The sequence below is a fragment of the Cnephaeus nilssonii genome (assembly GCF_951640355.1).
Source record: "Cnephaeus nilssonii genome assembly, chromosome: 4".
Lineage (NCBI taxonomy): Eukaryota > Metazoa > Chordata > Mammalia > Chiroptera > Vespertilionidae > Cnephaeus > Cnephaeus nilssonii.
This window is the reverse complement of record NC_137075.1, coordinates 42,902,158-42,917,916: the sequence shown is the minus strand read 5'-3', so window position 1 is coordinate 42,917,916 and position 15,759 is coordinate 42,902,158. Positions and strand designations below refer to the sequence as shown.

Sequence of the window (15,759 nt, the reverse complement as noted above, 5' to 3'; positions counted from 1 at the left end):
GATGAAGAAAATCAGTTTGTGGACTAAACGAAAGAATCTTCATGCACGGACAAATGACAGAAACCACAAATATCACTTTTACCCTTTTTGGGCTGAAGCCCTATTTGTGCAATTACTAATTTTTAATTTATATGGCACCCAAACTTTACCAAGAACTTCACATACATGATCTTTTGGAGCTGCACAATCTTGTATCATCATCCCCATTTTACAGAGGAGGCAACGAGCTCAGAGAGGGTAACGGACCTGCAGGGCCGGGACCATATAGATAGCGAGGGCCGGAGCCATACAACCACCCAGACATCCCGGTCTGAGTTCAGCCTGAACACGAACAAACCATTCCCTACCCCCCTGTCCTCCGGAAACACGAACCAGCCAGGGGAGCTGCCCCATCTCCTCGCTGCCCCGCCCCCACGTCTCAATCCTGGGTGGTACAGTCCTCTCCTGTTATCGCGAGACTGGGAGAGGCGTGACTCGGTTGCCAGGGGAACAGCGTTCTCAGAAGCAGGAGGGCTTTGGACCCGCCACTCCACTCACCTTCGGAGTAGTTAACTGTGGTGACAGGAAGGACCTCCTTGTTTTGGGGGGACAGTGGGTGACGCTGCGAGCGTCCGTGGTGTGCCTCTGAGCGACTAGTTCCCAGAGTCTCCTCGGGCAGGTGAGGAGCCGGCTCGGGAGCCCCGCCACCAGCCCACGCGGAGCGCAGCGAAGGGGGAGGCCTTGGGCTGCCGGGGAGAGGGGCGGGCCCTGGGGGAGGGCGTGCCTGGGAGTCTGACCAACAGCCTAGAATTTATATTAAAATCAACCATCAGCCACTTAAAATAGACCATAAATGACCAAGAATGCAAATCGGCATTTCATCGAAAAATAAAATAAAATAAAAGGTGGGCAGCGAACATTTAACTAGAGGCTCAACTTCTCTCGTAATTAAAAGCAAAGTCAGTCAAACTCCAGATGTCTTTTGGCTCTTTCCGGCTTGACAAAGATGAAAAAGCGTTGACGTTAACCATTGACCCCAGTCCAACGCGGGGAAACAGACTTCCATCTCACCATAACTTGGTGGTAGCAGTGTGGTTGGTACAGTGTTTTTGGAGACCAATTTGGCAGACTACCATGTCACAGTCAGATACACAGTCAGAATTTGAAACGCAAATGTTCTTTGACTAAGCAATGCTCATTTATCTTCCGGATACATAAATATAACAAGACAAAAATTTGTAAAAGAGGTTAACTTAAAATTAAGGTATACTTTATATACGTTAAAATTCACCCCTTTAATGTGCAGTCTAATGAGCTTTGACAAACACAATTGCGACAACAATCAAGATACAGAACAATTCCCCCCAAATCTCCTGGTACCCTTTTGTAGTTAACCCCTCCCTGCTCCCAGCCCTGGCATCCATTTCCCCTCAAGTTCTGTGTATATCCTATAATTGGGCAAACATTATGGAGTCTCTCGAACCTGGCTTCTTTCAATATAATATAATGCAGCTAAATTCCTCCATGTTTTGTATCAGTTGTTTGTCCCCTTATATTGCTGGGTAGTATTCATTTGGATGGATGTACCACAGTTTGCTTATTCATTCCCTTGTTGAGTGACATTTGTTAATCCTCACCGGAGGATATTTTTTCCATGGATTTTTAGAGAGAGTGGAAGGGAGAGGGGAGACACAGAGAGAGAAACATCTTTGTGAGAGAAATACATCCGCGTATGTCCCCAACCTGGGCCGGGCCTGAGCCTGCAACCCTGCAACTGAGGTACCTGCCCCTGACTGGAATCGAACCTGAGACCCTTCAGTCCTCCAGCCAACACTCTGACCTCTGAGTAACCGGCTAGGGCAGTTGAGCAACATTTGGATTGTTTCCAGTTTTGGGCAATTAATGAAGCTGCTATAAACATTCATGTACAGTTTTTTTTTTTGTGTGTGTGTGTGTGTGAACCATATATATTTCTTGAGTAAATATCTAGAAATGAGATTGTGGAATCATATGGTAAGTGTATGTTTAGCTTTATAAGAAAATGCCAAGCAGTTCTATAACACGGTTGTCCTGTTTTGTATTATCACAACCAATATATGGAAGTTCCAGTTACTCCCCAATTTTGTCATTTAATTGCTTTCTTTTTTGTATAGTGCTTTATTTTTCTTGTGGAATTTCTATGTGGCTATTGAGGTTTCCTCTCAAACACTCAAATACATCTGTGAGATCCTAATTCAATGCCCTTTGTCCATACTTTTTTCTATATGGCCAAATTCAAAGGTTGTCACTTACATTCCCACTCTCCCTGGGAACTGTATTTTATTTAATTTATTATTTTCAGGAGCAAAAATAATAGAACAGACTTCTTTCTAAAGCAAATTGAAAGATTTCTGGAGCCTTATAGCTGATCCATGTCACTGACGGCTCCCTGGGCCTCACCCTTTATTGACATGTATTATACTGGCTCTGCACATGCTTCCATCTCACTGCTCCTTCTGTAAGCTGCAATAAGTCTCCCTGACAAGCTCCTTAGGGCATTTACAAGACTTTTGGCCTTTCAGTGCCTTATGCTTTTTGATTGTGACATGACTGGCCAGGGTAATCCGTCATCCCACGATAATAATGTCAGTGCCTTCCTGAGTGAGCCAAAACCCTTTTGCAGAGTTGAATAACATTGAGACCAATACCCTTTTCATTTGCTGAGATGGAAAGACTTGACCTACTGGTTCCTTAAGCACCAGCTTTGGCGCACTGAATGGTTGGGGGCCAAATCATGTCATCCCTCCGTGTGCCTTGGAGAAGCATCAGGTTGTTTATGTTTGTGCTTCTGCTTGTGTCCAAACCTCTGGACTCTGCCTGTGCTGCTTAAAAAACAGGGAATGACGAGTCACTCTGTAGGACAAGGAAAGGACGTCGTTAACACTTGCTGAGCCAGATGCAATTGCCTTTCTTCATTCTGTTATGAGAGAAGTGGTTTAATTCATAATTGATAGGAATTTAGGAAAGGATTTGTTGGAAGATTTCAATTCACTACTATAAAGCTAAGTATCGAGAAGGCAAAACTGGAACTCTCCCTATTCCTTTCATTTTATTCAGCACGCATGACATCCTCACATTCCTGAACAAATCTGGACGGGTCCTGAATAACGCCACCGTTTGGAAGGGTCAATGTGCAAGCAGTACCCAAGCCCTCCCACTCGTTTAAACCACCCTGCCTCATAGTTCCTGCTTCCGAAAGCAGCCCTGGGAATAGAGCAGCCAGAGTGGTGAGAGGCCTGTGGTGGTGACACAAGAAAAATAGTTGAAGAGATTGGCGATGTATGGCCAGATAATGGAAGTTTGTCCCCCTGCTTGAGAAAGTAGGTTTTGTTCTCTGTTGACGCAGAGGGCAGAAGTAGTGTCATGGGTTTTAGAAGGGGAGGGTTGATAGAAAAAGAGCAGTGACCTGGAGGTAGGTACTCTATGAAAATACAGCACCAAGGAGGCGAGGAGAACTCAGAGCTGAGAGGGAAGATGAGGCGGAAGACTGGAATAAGGCAGGCAAAACCAGAAGAAAGTAGAGGCCTTAGCCAATCATTATGACAATGCATGAATCTTGGTCGAGAGGTGTGGTACTTCATGAGTGTATTCTCAGTTCAAGGATACAGTAAATATCTCCGAGGCACAGGAAGCCATCAAGATAGCATTCACTTCTGCATTCTTTTTAGCCACTTTCAGAATCTAACATCTGAGGCAGCATTTTCCACCTACAGTGAAATAAAATCTAATGATCCACAGACACAGACGTCTTTCATGAAATTAGGGTAGTGTGACTTTGGTAGCAACATAATTCTTACAACAAAGACCATGAATTGCATATTAACACTAATGAAACAAATACACATCATAACTTGCTTTAAAATTTTTGTTTCAGGACATCAATGGATATTATAAAGGGGAACTTAGATGGGATTTCAAAACCAGCCTCAAGTTCAAGAACACGTCCTGAGAGCAGGTGTTCAAATACTTCTTTGGAGGTGCTCTCACCAGAGCCAGTGTCCTTCAAGGTACTTTGCTGTTTAGAAATGATTTAAACTCTGATAAATCAAAGTTGTTGTTAACATCCCATTTTAAGGTGGTTCTTTTGGGTGTGCTGGGAGCACTCAGATTTCTTGGACTTTACTTTAGATAATTTTATATGGAAGTAGAGGCCTAGTGCATGAATTCGTGTACCAGTGGGGTCCCTCGGCCTGGCCTGCGGGATTGGGCTGAAACTAGCTATCTGACATCCTCTGAGGGGTCCCATATTGTGAGAGGGCACAGGCCAGGCCAAGGGACCCCACTGGTGCACAATCAGGGTCGGGGAGGGACGTGGGAGGTTGGCCAGCCAGGGAGGTACTGCAGGAGGGCTCCAGGGCATGTTTGGTCTGTCTTGCTCAGTCTAGATCGGCTGGACTCAAGCAGGAAGCTAACCTACCACTCGGAGCATCTGTCCCCTGGTGGTCAGTGCCGGATGTTGGGCGTCATTTAATGCCGGTGGTCTTGATCCAGTATCTAGAAGGGTTCAGGAAACCTGGAGAAGGGGCTGTGCATAAATTAAATAAGAGTCCAGAGACGAAACATAATTTTGAAAGCCCTCGGGTGGTGGGGGTGGGGAGAGGAGCTTGGCTGCAGAAACCAAGTTCTCCTTGTCTCAGGACCCCTTGCTTTTTATTAACACAAATTGTCCTAAGGCAAAGTGGAGATATACACTTCAAAGGATAGGGTTTCGTACAGAAGCATTGTCAGAATGGGGAATTGCCTGCGGTTGTTCAGGTGTTTGGCCAACAGGAGACCATCACACTTAGATTAAGATGTCCTGAGCTGTCTGGCAGCAAGCAATCAATTTATGTATCCTTTTCAGGTTTGGGGAAATGCCTTTAGCCATTCCCAGCAGACGATAACATGTGTGACTCAGCCCTTGTTGAGTCCCCAAGTTCCATCCACCTTTTGATGAAACTCTTGCTATTATGACATGCTGGAACTGGCTTCCAGCAGTCAGTGCGCATTATAGCCAGCGGTTGGGTGGCATTAGCATATCATTAGCATATTACGCTTTGATTGGTTGAATGGACAACCAGACGACCACTCACTTAGCATATTAGGCTTTTATTATATAGGATACTGTTGCCTTTTTTTTTTTTTATCTCTTTCCTCTTCCTCCTCCTCTTTTTTTTTTTTTTAAAGCTGTAGTCATGGGTTCAAATTTGGTTCTGCTGACCACATTTTATGTGATTTTGGGAAAATTACTTTGACTCTCTGTGCTGGTTTTCTCATCTGTTCAAACCTCATAGGCATATTTTAAGGATAATATTTAAAGTTCTTAGAACAGTGACTAACACCTAGTAAGTATTCAATACTTCTTATTGTTTTAGTTCTTTTTTCAGTCCTCACCAAGGACATGTTTCTATTGATTTTGGAGAGAGAGAGGAAGAAAGGGAGGAAAGGAGAGAGAGAGGAAGAAAGGGAAGGAAAGAGAGAGAGAGAAAGAGAGAAAGAGAGAGAGAGAAAGAGCGAGAGAAAGAGAAAGGAGCATCAATGTGAGAGAGAAACATCAATTGGCTGCCTTCCATATGCGCTCCCACCAGGAATCAAACCTGCAACCTTTTTGGTGTACGAGATGCTCCAACCAAACTGAGCCACCCATCCGGGGGTGGGTTTCAATTCTTTAACTCAATTGGTCCATACTTTCTGTGTTATTCATAGCATTTAGCATTTAGTGTGGCACATAGTAAGTATTCATAAAATATGTGTTCAATAAATTTAGAATGAAGATTTTTCCTCTTTGTGTAGGTACAATAATATAAAAAAACTGATAAAATTTAGAGTAGCATAGAATTAATATTTCTGCTTATATATTCCTGGCTGATTTTTTTTTTTTGTAAAGCAGCAACTTCACAATATTGACACACAGGTTTTAATACATTGATTAATATTACTTTGTTCAAACTTACTTAAAAGAAAAATATCAGTGGTCACTCAAGTAAAATTTTATTTGAACCCACTAAGCTACAGTTAACTCTAGAATATTTATTATCAAAAGGAAAGCCTCCAAAAAATTGTGATTTGCATTAATCAAGTTCCTGGAAAATATGTAAGGTCCATCTTAGATGGGGAAGGAAGTCACAGGTATATTGCACGTTGACTGCTGATTGCAAATGATTCAGTGTCTATGAAACCTTATATTTTGTCTGAATAATAAATCCTGGAGTTTTTATTGGTTTTATTGTTCAAATTTGGCATTGAGTGATATATTGCCAAAATTTTTTATATGGCAGAAAATGAATTTAAAATGCTAGATTTTTAATGAAATTTCTTTAGTAATAATAGATTTCTCATTCTAAAATTTTTGGTTTATTTTTGCTTATGAATATTTTTTTGTAAAAATCCCATATCTTTCAGGTAGGGAATCTAATTGTTAGGAAAGGTTTCTATAGGGTATTTACTTTTCCTGGGACTAACATGCAGGTATGAAGTGGGGGACATGGAGGAATGAAAATTGGAGCTGGAATGTGGCTTTGAGAATGAAGAAGAAAGGAAAATCATACACATAGGCCACAGGGTAGAAGAGCAGGAGGGTTAGGAACAGAGAGACTATCGGACAGTGAATGGGCTGGGGAAGATGGGTGGGGAGCTATGGGTAAAATTGTGAAATGGACAAAGTTAGCCTTTTGTTCTCCAGTTTCATCTTTTTGCCTTATTATTTCCTGCTCATTCCAACAGGATCATGTGTGATGATACATGTGAAAGGTCTTTATATGTCCTGAAGTGTGTTATCTGAGTATATTGCTATTATCTAGTTATCTTTTGTATATTCTATATTCCTCTCTATAAAAACTCATTCTCAGGGTAAGGTCAGCTAAATTCATTAATGCCATGATATAAATGACTGACAAGGCCCACGGGACCTTTCCCAGCAATTTCAGCATTTTTACAGAAAATCCTTAAGGATTTACTGGATATTATGGATTTCAGGTTTTACCTGGCCTTTGACAGAAGTATGTTTTTGAACAGGAACCCTCTTTAACACCTCTGAGATTACATAAAGTAGGCATTGTTTTGTTTATAAATTGGGTCTTCACTAGTTTCATTCTATACCAGATCCGTTTTCTTTTCTGTTAAATCAGGTAGCAGTGCCTTTACCATAGGGTCATTGTGTGGAGTGAAGGAGGCAGTGTGTGTAAAGTACTTAGCACAGGACTTGGCTAATAGTAATTCACCAATAAATGGTGGCTATAATTATTATACCACTGACTCAGCTCAGTTCTGCTGGGATTTATGTACCAGTTCAGGTGAACAGAGATGCTCCTGTATCCCTGGCAGTTTCATTCTCAGCACCACCAACCTTCTGCCATGGAGATTCTCTAGGGGCACAGATTACAATAGGGGAGATTGATCACGTGGGTATAGAGAGAACATAAAACCCTCCAAGGACTGAGCCCTGAAGGACTGGAGGAGGCAGTCCTTCCATTGGGAGGAAAAGGTACTCCTCTCAGAAGTGGCTGGTGCTCTTGCCCAGCCCCTGAAGTGGCTCGGTTGAGTGTCCTCTGGTGCACCTAAGGGTTGCTGGTTAGATTCCCAGTCAGGGCACATGCCTGCGTTGTGGGTTAGATCCCAGTCAGAGAGCATGCTGGTCTATGTTTCTCACATCGATGTCTCTCTCTCTTCTTCCTCTCTGTAAGCATGCCCTTCCTCTCTATAAGCATGTCCTTCATATGTCTAAGCATGCCTTCAGGTGAGGATTAAAAATAAAAAAGTGGCCGGCTCTCTTTCCCTGAGGTTGTGACCCTCCCTTGGGCTGTGTTCATTCCCACTATGACTCTCCCTGCCATGTGCCCTGTGACCCCTGTTTTCTCCTGACTCAGCTATGGATGTTTTTTCTTGTTCTCTCAGGAAAACACAGCTGCATCAAAGTGGTGTTTTCAAAGTGAATGTCACTAAAATGGAAAGAGAAACCATAATGAAATAGAAAAACTGTGAATAGCATAAAAATAATCACCAAAGCACATGGTTCTGACTTGAATTTCATTAAAAGTACATTTCAATTCAGCCTATTTACTTTTCAGCTGTTCAATAGCCACATGTAGCTATTATATTATACTAAAGGCCTGGTGCATGACAATAGCCACATGTGGCTATTATACTAGAGGCCTGGTGCACGAATGGGGTCCCTTGGCCTGGCCTGTGAGATTGGGCCGAAACCAGCTCTCCAACATCCCCTGAGGGGTCCTGAATTGCAAGAGGGTGCAGGCCAGGCCAAGGAACCCCACTAGTGCACAATTGCAAGAGGGATGTGGGACGTTGGCTAGCCAGGAAGGGACCACGGGAGGGCTGCAGGATGTGTCCGGCCCATCTTGCTCAGTCCCAATCAATCAGACCCCAGCAGCAAGCTAACCTACCAGCTGGAGGTCAATGCACGCCATAGCAAGTGGTTGAGCGGCCTTAGCATATCATTAGCATACTAGAGGCCCGGTGCACAACATTTGTGCACTGGAGAGGGGGTCCCTCAGCCTGGCCTGCGCCCTCTCGCACTCTGGGACCCCTAAGGAGTCCTTAGTGCTGCTGTGGAGGCGGAAGAGGCTCCTGCCACCATTGCTGTACTTGCCAGCTGTGAGCCTGGCTTCTGGCTTAGCAGGGCTCCCCCTGTGGGAGCACACTGACCACCAGGGGGCAGCTCCTGCATTGGGGCACATTTGTGAGGCAACCAGTCCATGTGTCTCTCTCACATTGGGGGCAGCTCCTGCGTTAAGCGTCTGCCCCCTGGTGGTCAGTGTATGTCATAGCAACCGGTTGTTCCGCTGTTTGGTCAATTTGCATATTAGGGTTTTATTATATAGGATTTTGCTTTGATTGGTTGAACGGCCAACCAGTCGACCAGACACTTAGCATATTAGGCTTTTATTATATAGGATTGACAGCACAGCTCTAGACCTTTGACCTGTCAGCTGAGTATAAGCTCAGGGAGCAGGGACCAGCATGTCTTGTTCCCCAACCCTGGCAGAGAGCAGTTCTCTTCAGGACTGATTCCTGACTTTTCTCCACTATTGCTAGAAATTGCTAGACAATGGTGCATATTTCTTTGGTGCAGATTGTTATTAAATTTAATTGTGTAGTTAAATTACATTTAATTAAAAAAAGTGTTATATTCCTAGAATGCTTTAATACTAGTGTATATGTGTCCCCACATATACTTCCATTATCTAAAATAGTTTAGAAACTTGAAGTTTACAATAGTACATTATTTTTGAAAAATGTTTCTTTGGAAATAATTTTTAGATTGATACTGTGATCAAGTTGAACTCTGATAAAGAGGGCCACTCAGAAAGCAGTAATACAGAGGGAAGTAGAAACAATAAGGATGATAAAGGAGAACATTGCTCTGAGAATAATATAAAACTGGCTGAAGAAGGGTCAGATGAAGATTTGAACTTGGTTCAACATCAGATAATTTCTAAATGTTCAGGTAGGTGATTGGCTAATGATAATTATAGATGTTAAAATATTAGAATTAGATATGCTTTTATCAGGTAAGTAGAAATAAATAATGAGTTATTTTTTGTGTGAACAATCAATCATAAGTTATTATTTAGAAGACTATTAGGAGTCCTTAAGTATACTTAGAAAAATAATAAGATATATAATTTAATAAAATAGCTTTATTTTTGTATTTCATTACAGGAATTATTGATCTTTTTGATTACTAAAATTATACAATAAAATGTATCATGTAATTTATAAATACTTTTTAGGGATAATGCCACTTGATATTACTAATTCTTGGATTTTATAAGACTCCTTTTTTCATAGTTATTAAATTAACTAGAAGCCCGGTGCACGAAATTCGTGCATGGCGGGGGGTTGTCCCTCAGCCCAGCCTGTACCCTCTCCAATCTGGGACTCCTGGAGGGCAGTCGGACATCCCTCTCACAATCCAGGACTGCTGGCTCCCAACTGCTTGACTGCCTGCCTTCCTGATTGCCCCTAACCGCTTCTGCCCGCCAGCCTGATCACCCCCTAACCACTCCGCTGCCAGCCTGGTTGATGCTTAACTGCTCCCCTGCCAACCTGTTTGCCCCCAACTTCCCTCCTCTGCCAGCCTGGTCACCCCTAACTGCCCTCTCCTGCAGGGTTGATCACCTCCAACTGCCCTCCCTTGCAAGCCTGGTCCTTCTCAACTGCCCTCCCTTACAGGCCTGGTCCCTCACAACTGCCCTCCCTTGCAGGCCGGGTGCCTCCCAACTGCCCTCTCCTGCTGGCCATCTTGTAGTGGCCATCTTGTGCCCACATGGGGGCAGGATCTTTGACCACATGGGGGCAGCTATATTGTGTGTTGCAGTGATGATCAATCTGTATATTACTCCTTTATTAGATAGGATAGAGGCCTGGTGCACGGGTGGGGGACAGCTGGTTTGCCCTGAAGGGTGTCACAGAGAAGGGTGGGGGGTTCCCTTGGGGTGTGGGGCGGCCTGAGCGAGGGGCCTGTGGTGGTTTGCAGGCCGGCCACGCCCCCTGGCAACCCAAGGGGAGGCCCTGGTATCTGGAATTTATTTTCTTTCTACAATTGAAACTTTGTAGCCTGGAGCGGAGCCAAGCCTGCTGCTCCCTCCGGGGCGGCAGCCATTTCTGTGGCAGTTAATTCACCTTCTACAATTGAAACTTTGTAGCCTTAAGTGGGTGAGCCCGGCCAGGGTGTGTGGAAAGCTTTGCTTCCCCTGTTGCCGGCGGCAACCCTGGCCTGCTCTCTCAAGCTCCATTCTGCCGCCATTTGTTTGAATTTGTTTACCTTCTATAATTGAAACTTTGTAGCTTGAGTGGAGGCTTAGGCCTGCAATGGCTATGGAAAGCTTGGCTTCCTCTGTTACCTGGGAAACCTTGCTCTCTGTGGCTGTAGCCATCTTGGATTGGGGTTAATTTGCATACTCGCCCTGATTGGCTGGTGGGCGTGGCTTGGCTGGTGGGTGTGGCTTATGTAGCGGAGTGATGGTTAATTTGCATATTACCATTTTATTAGAGAGGATACTGGTCAGAATGAATTAGAACAGCAGTTCTCAAAATGTGGTCTTCAGAGCTCTGGGTGTCTCTAGGACCCTTTCAGGAGCTCTGCAAAGTAAAAACTACTTTCATCGCAATATTGACATAATATATTAGTAATGTAGTTTATCATAATACTGAAATAATCAATTTGCCTTCTTGCCCACTGAGTGGACATTTGCACTGATGGTGCAAATACAGTGTAGGTAAAATTGTTGGTGCTTTAGCAAGGCAATGGCATAAATTTGAACCAAGGCAATGACATCAAATTGCACTATTAGTCATTGTATTCTTCCTGACCAGGCACTGGCAGAAAAAAGAAATAGCCAGTGTCACTCAAGAATGTCTTTGAAGCAATAAAAATGAATAATTTTATTATATCTTGACCTTTGAATACACATCTTTTTAATATCTTTTGTGGTAGAATGGGAGGCACATATAAAACAATTCTGCTGTACTAGTATACCAAAATGTGAAGGTTGTGCTGAGGAAAAGTACTTGTGTGATAGTTTGAGAACTGAAGTGGCCACTTTTTAAATGGAGCATCATTTTTACTTGAAAGAATGACTGACAGAAAAACTATTATCCTTCAGACTTGGGTATTTGGCATTCATATTTTAAAAAATCACCTGGCTGGTGTGACTCAGTGGTTGAATGTTGACCCATGAACTAGGAGTTCAGGGTTGGATTCCTGGTCAGGGCACATGCCCAGGTTGCTGGCTCAATCCCCAGTGGGGGAAATGCAGGAGGGCAGCTAATCAGTGATTCTATCTTATCATTGATGTCTCTATCTCCTGTTCCCTTCCTCTCTGAAATCAATAAAAATACATTAAAAAAAAAAAAAAGAAATGAGCCTGTTACCTCAAGGAAGACAACTGACAGTATTTTTTGTCAATGATAAAATTTGAGCTTTCAAGTGAAAGGTGGGATTTTAGAAAACTTATGTATGTCCATGTGAACTTGACAACTTCCTAATACTTAGACTTTTCTGAAAAAAATTGGTGGCTATATTAACAAATGTGATTTTTTTGATGTTGTATACTGAAATGTGTTAACATTTGAAGGTCTACAGAATTCAGTGAACCACTGCTTTCCAAATGACCTGTACAGGGTAAAAGACCCATTTAACATGAAAGATAGAACCAGGGATTTTAATGGAACAAATACAAAAAGTTCACTAGTATGGTTACAGGTTTTGCATTACAACTAACCTTTTAGAGACCACCCCTTATTGAATTTTTATACAGTGTCAAAGAAGAATATTCACCATTATCTGAAAAGGCTATTACATTTCTCTTCTTTCCTACTGTATGTCTTGTGTGGCCAACTTTTCTTTGTGTACTTTAACTAAAATGACAGATTGCTCTAGAGCAGTGGTTCTCAACCTTTCTAATGTCACGACCCTTTAATACAGTTCCTCATGTTGTGGTGACCCCCCAACCATAAAATTATTTTCGTTGCTACTTCATAACTGTAATTTTGCTACTGTTATGAATCATAATGTAAATATCTGTGTTTTCCGATGGTCTTAGGCTCTACAGCAGTGGCTCTCAACCTGTAGGTCACGACCCACAGGTTGAGAACTGCTAGCAGGGTTGCCTAAGACCATCGGAAAACACAGATATTTACATTATGATTCATAACAGTAGCAAAATTACAGTTATGAAGTAGCAAAAAAAATAATTTTATGGTTGGGGTCACCACAACATGAAGAACTGCATTAAAGGGTCGTGGCATTAGAAAGGTTGAGAACCACTGCTCTAGAGTGACTTTAGAAGCAAATATGAGATTTCAGCTGTTTTCTATTAATCCAGATATTCAAAAATTAAAACAATGCTATTCTTCTCAGTATTTTTTTGAAAATATAGTTATTTTTTAAAAAGTATTACATTTATGTTAACATATAATTAGTAATAACATATTTATTAAAAAATGAATAAATATTTACAATATTTTCAGTTTTGATTTCTAATATTGTAATTATCAATAGATATAACTCACATAAATAAAGCTACTTTGGATTCTGAGTAATTTTTAAGGCTGTAAAGCAGGAGTGGTGAATGTCTGCCCACGGGCCATTGAAGGCCCATGAAATCATTGGGTCTGGCCCTGCCAAGGTATTAGGGTTGAGTTAATTACATGTTTGACCAAATATAGCAGGCTAATTTTTAAGTTGATAATTGTGTATGGTGAATGATGTTATAAATATCCAAATGACACTTGGCAGAAAAAAGGTTCCCCACCAATGCAAAAGAAGATGAGATTCATGAACTGTGAAAACTGCTGTGTTAGTATAAATTTGGGATGATATTAGCTCTCAACGTAAGGCCAGGTGATTCAGGATTATAGTCATCAGGAAACAAGGTATTGTAGTTGAGATGAGCTGTCACCCAGTTAAATTGTATTTAATATTGTTTCAGTACTGCATGATGAGTTACTTCAAAATGCATGCTCTCTAGATGACTTGTGTACACGGAGCCTGAGCATGCTAGGATTTGCAGCTGGGAATTAGAACTAGAAGCTATTACATTTGAAGTACATACGCATTAAAATGTGCAGAGCCTCATTAATATGATCTTTTTGGATAAGCTTATTCCCTCTGAAAATGTTTTAATTTCCTTAAAGAGGAAGTAATCTACACTAATAAAAGAGAAACATGCAAATAAACCATCACTCCGCTACACTCACCAGCCAATCAGGAGCGAGTATGCAAATTAACCCAACAAAGATGGAGGCAGCCACGGAGCTGGAGCGAGCAGGAGGCTTGGGTTGCCCCCGGCAATGGAGGAAGCCAAACTTCCCGCCCACCCTGGCAGGCCCTGACCTCTGCTCAAGGCTACAAAGTTTCAATTATAGAAGATAAATAAATCCCAGATACCTGCTTCCAGCTGGCCCTGGCCTCCGCTCAAGGAGGCACTAAAAAAGAAAAAAGAAAAAAGAAAAAAAGCCCCTTACCCAGGCTGGCCACACCTCTATGGGGTGAGGGTCCCTGCTGGGGGGCTTGGCCAGCCTGCAAACAGCCATCAGCCCCTCACCCAGGCTGGCCAGGCACCCCAGTGGGGACCCCCACCCTGAAGGGGGTGTGGCAAGCCTGAAAACAGCCCTTAGTCCCTCACCCAGGCTGGCCACACCCCCATGGGGTGAGGGTCCCCACTGGGGGGCTTGGCCAGCCTGCAGATAGCCATCAGCCCCTCACCCAGGCTGGCCAGGCACCCCAGTGGGGACCCCCACCCTGAAGGGGGTGTGGCCAGCCTGAAAATGGCCCTCAGCCCCTCACCCAGGCTGGCCACGCCCCCCCAGCGGGGACCCTCACCCCATGGGGGCATGGCCGGCCTGCAAACCACCACAGGCACCTCGCCCAGGCCGCCCCATGCCCCAAGGGAACCCCAACCCTGATCTGGGACACCCTTCAGGGCAAACCAGCCGGCCCCCACCCATGCACCAGGCCACTATCTATACTAATAAAAGGGTAATATACTAATTAGACTGGGAGACCTTCCAGGAGACCTTCTGGATGTTCTTCTGGACAAAGCCATGGTGGTGGGGCTGAGGTAGAGGTGGTTAAAGGCCAAGAGGGGAGGGCAGTTGTGAGTGATCAGGCAGGTGTGTGGGGGGGAAGTTGGGGGTGAGCAGACCAGCATTTGGGCCAGTTGGGGGCGAGCAGGCCATCAGTGGGGATCAGTTGGGGGTGATCAGGACAGCGGGGGGAGGGGCAGTTTGGAGTGAGCAGGCCAGCAGGGGGGAAGTTGGAGGCGAGCAGGCCAGTGGGGAGGGAAGGTGATGGCGAGCAGACCAGTAGGGGGGGCAGTTGGGGGTGAGCAGGCCAGCGGCGGGGGGCAGTTGGGGGCAAGCAGGCCGGCAGGCAGAGTGGTTAGAGGCAATCAGGCAGGCAGGTGAGCGGTTAGGAGCCAGCAGTCCTGGATTGCAAGAGGGATGTCTGACTGCCAGTTTAGGCCCGATCCCTGTAAACCGGCAGTAGGACATTCTTCGAGGGGTCCCAGATTGGAGGGGTGCAGGCTGGGCTGAGGGTCCCCCCCCCCCGTGCACGAATTTTGTGCACCGGGCCTCTAGTATACATTATAAAAAAACATCATTGGACTCTTTGGATTTTCAAAAGTTGCAAAATTTGGCCTTTCTTAGCATAATATGCCATTTCTAATGATCTAAACTAGGGTGGCTGAGACTTCAGTGTTTGAGCAGTTATGCTCATTGCCGGATGATCATCTTTCATCAGGCTTCACAGAGGAAGTATCGCCCGGTGGTGGAGAGCTTTGGTTCTGGAGTCAGACAGATCAGGGTGGAAACTGACTGCCATTTAGTAGTTATATCATCTTGGATATGTATGTCACTCAGTTATAAATTAGCCTTAGTTTACAAATTTTTAAAATGGGGCCAATAATTATAACCTTACAGGGTTATGATGAGGATTAAATGAGATAATGCATGTAAATAAAGTACTTAACACAGTGCCTATCAAGTAACACTATAAATGTTAGCTGCTATTATTAATATCATTAAACATGTTAAAACTTGAATGATGAAAATTCTCAAGTCCCTAATTTCAAATAAGTTACTTCCCATTATCCACAACTCAATAACATTTAGAGAATAGGACAAGTGGGAGGGGCATAGGTAAAAGGTGTCTGGTTACATGGAGTACTTTTCCGAATTTGTTTCTGTATGTTGGAACCATTTTGTGTCACTTACTAGTATGACATGTTCCATTTCACT

At 43.6% G+C, this 15,759-nt stretch overlaps 1 protein-coding gene across 3 annotated transcripts in view; it reads left to right on the top strand.

Annotated features, from left to right (window-relative positions):
• Window positions 1-527: 527 nt before the first annotated feature.
• FSIP1 (fibrous sheath interacting protein 1) overlaps window positions 528-15,759 on the top strand; it is an 84,503-nt gene continuing 69,271 nt past the window's right edge. For all 3 annotated transcript variants that reach the window (XM_079769211.1, XM_079769210.1, XM_079769212.1), the window contains exons 1-3: window positions 528-658; window positions 3,893-4,025; window positions 9,274-9,460. In XM_079769211.1, coding sequence (XP_079625337.1) covers window positions 3,900-4,025; window positions 9,274-9,460 — 313 coding nt within the window. In that variant the 5' untranslated portion in view covers window positions 528-658; window positions 3,893-3,899. The remainder of the gene's footprint in view (window positions 659-3,892; window positions 4,026-9,273; window positions 9,461-15,759) is intronic.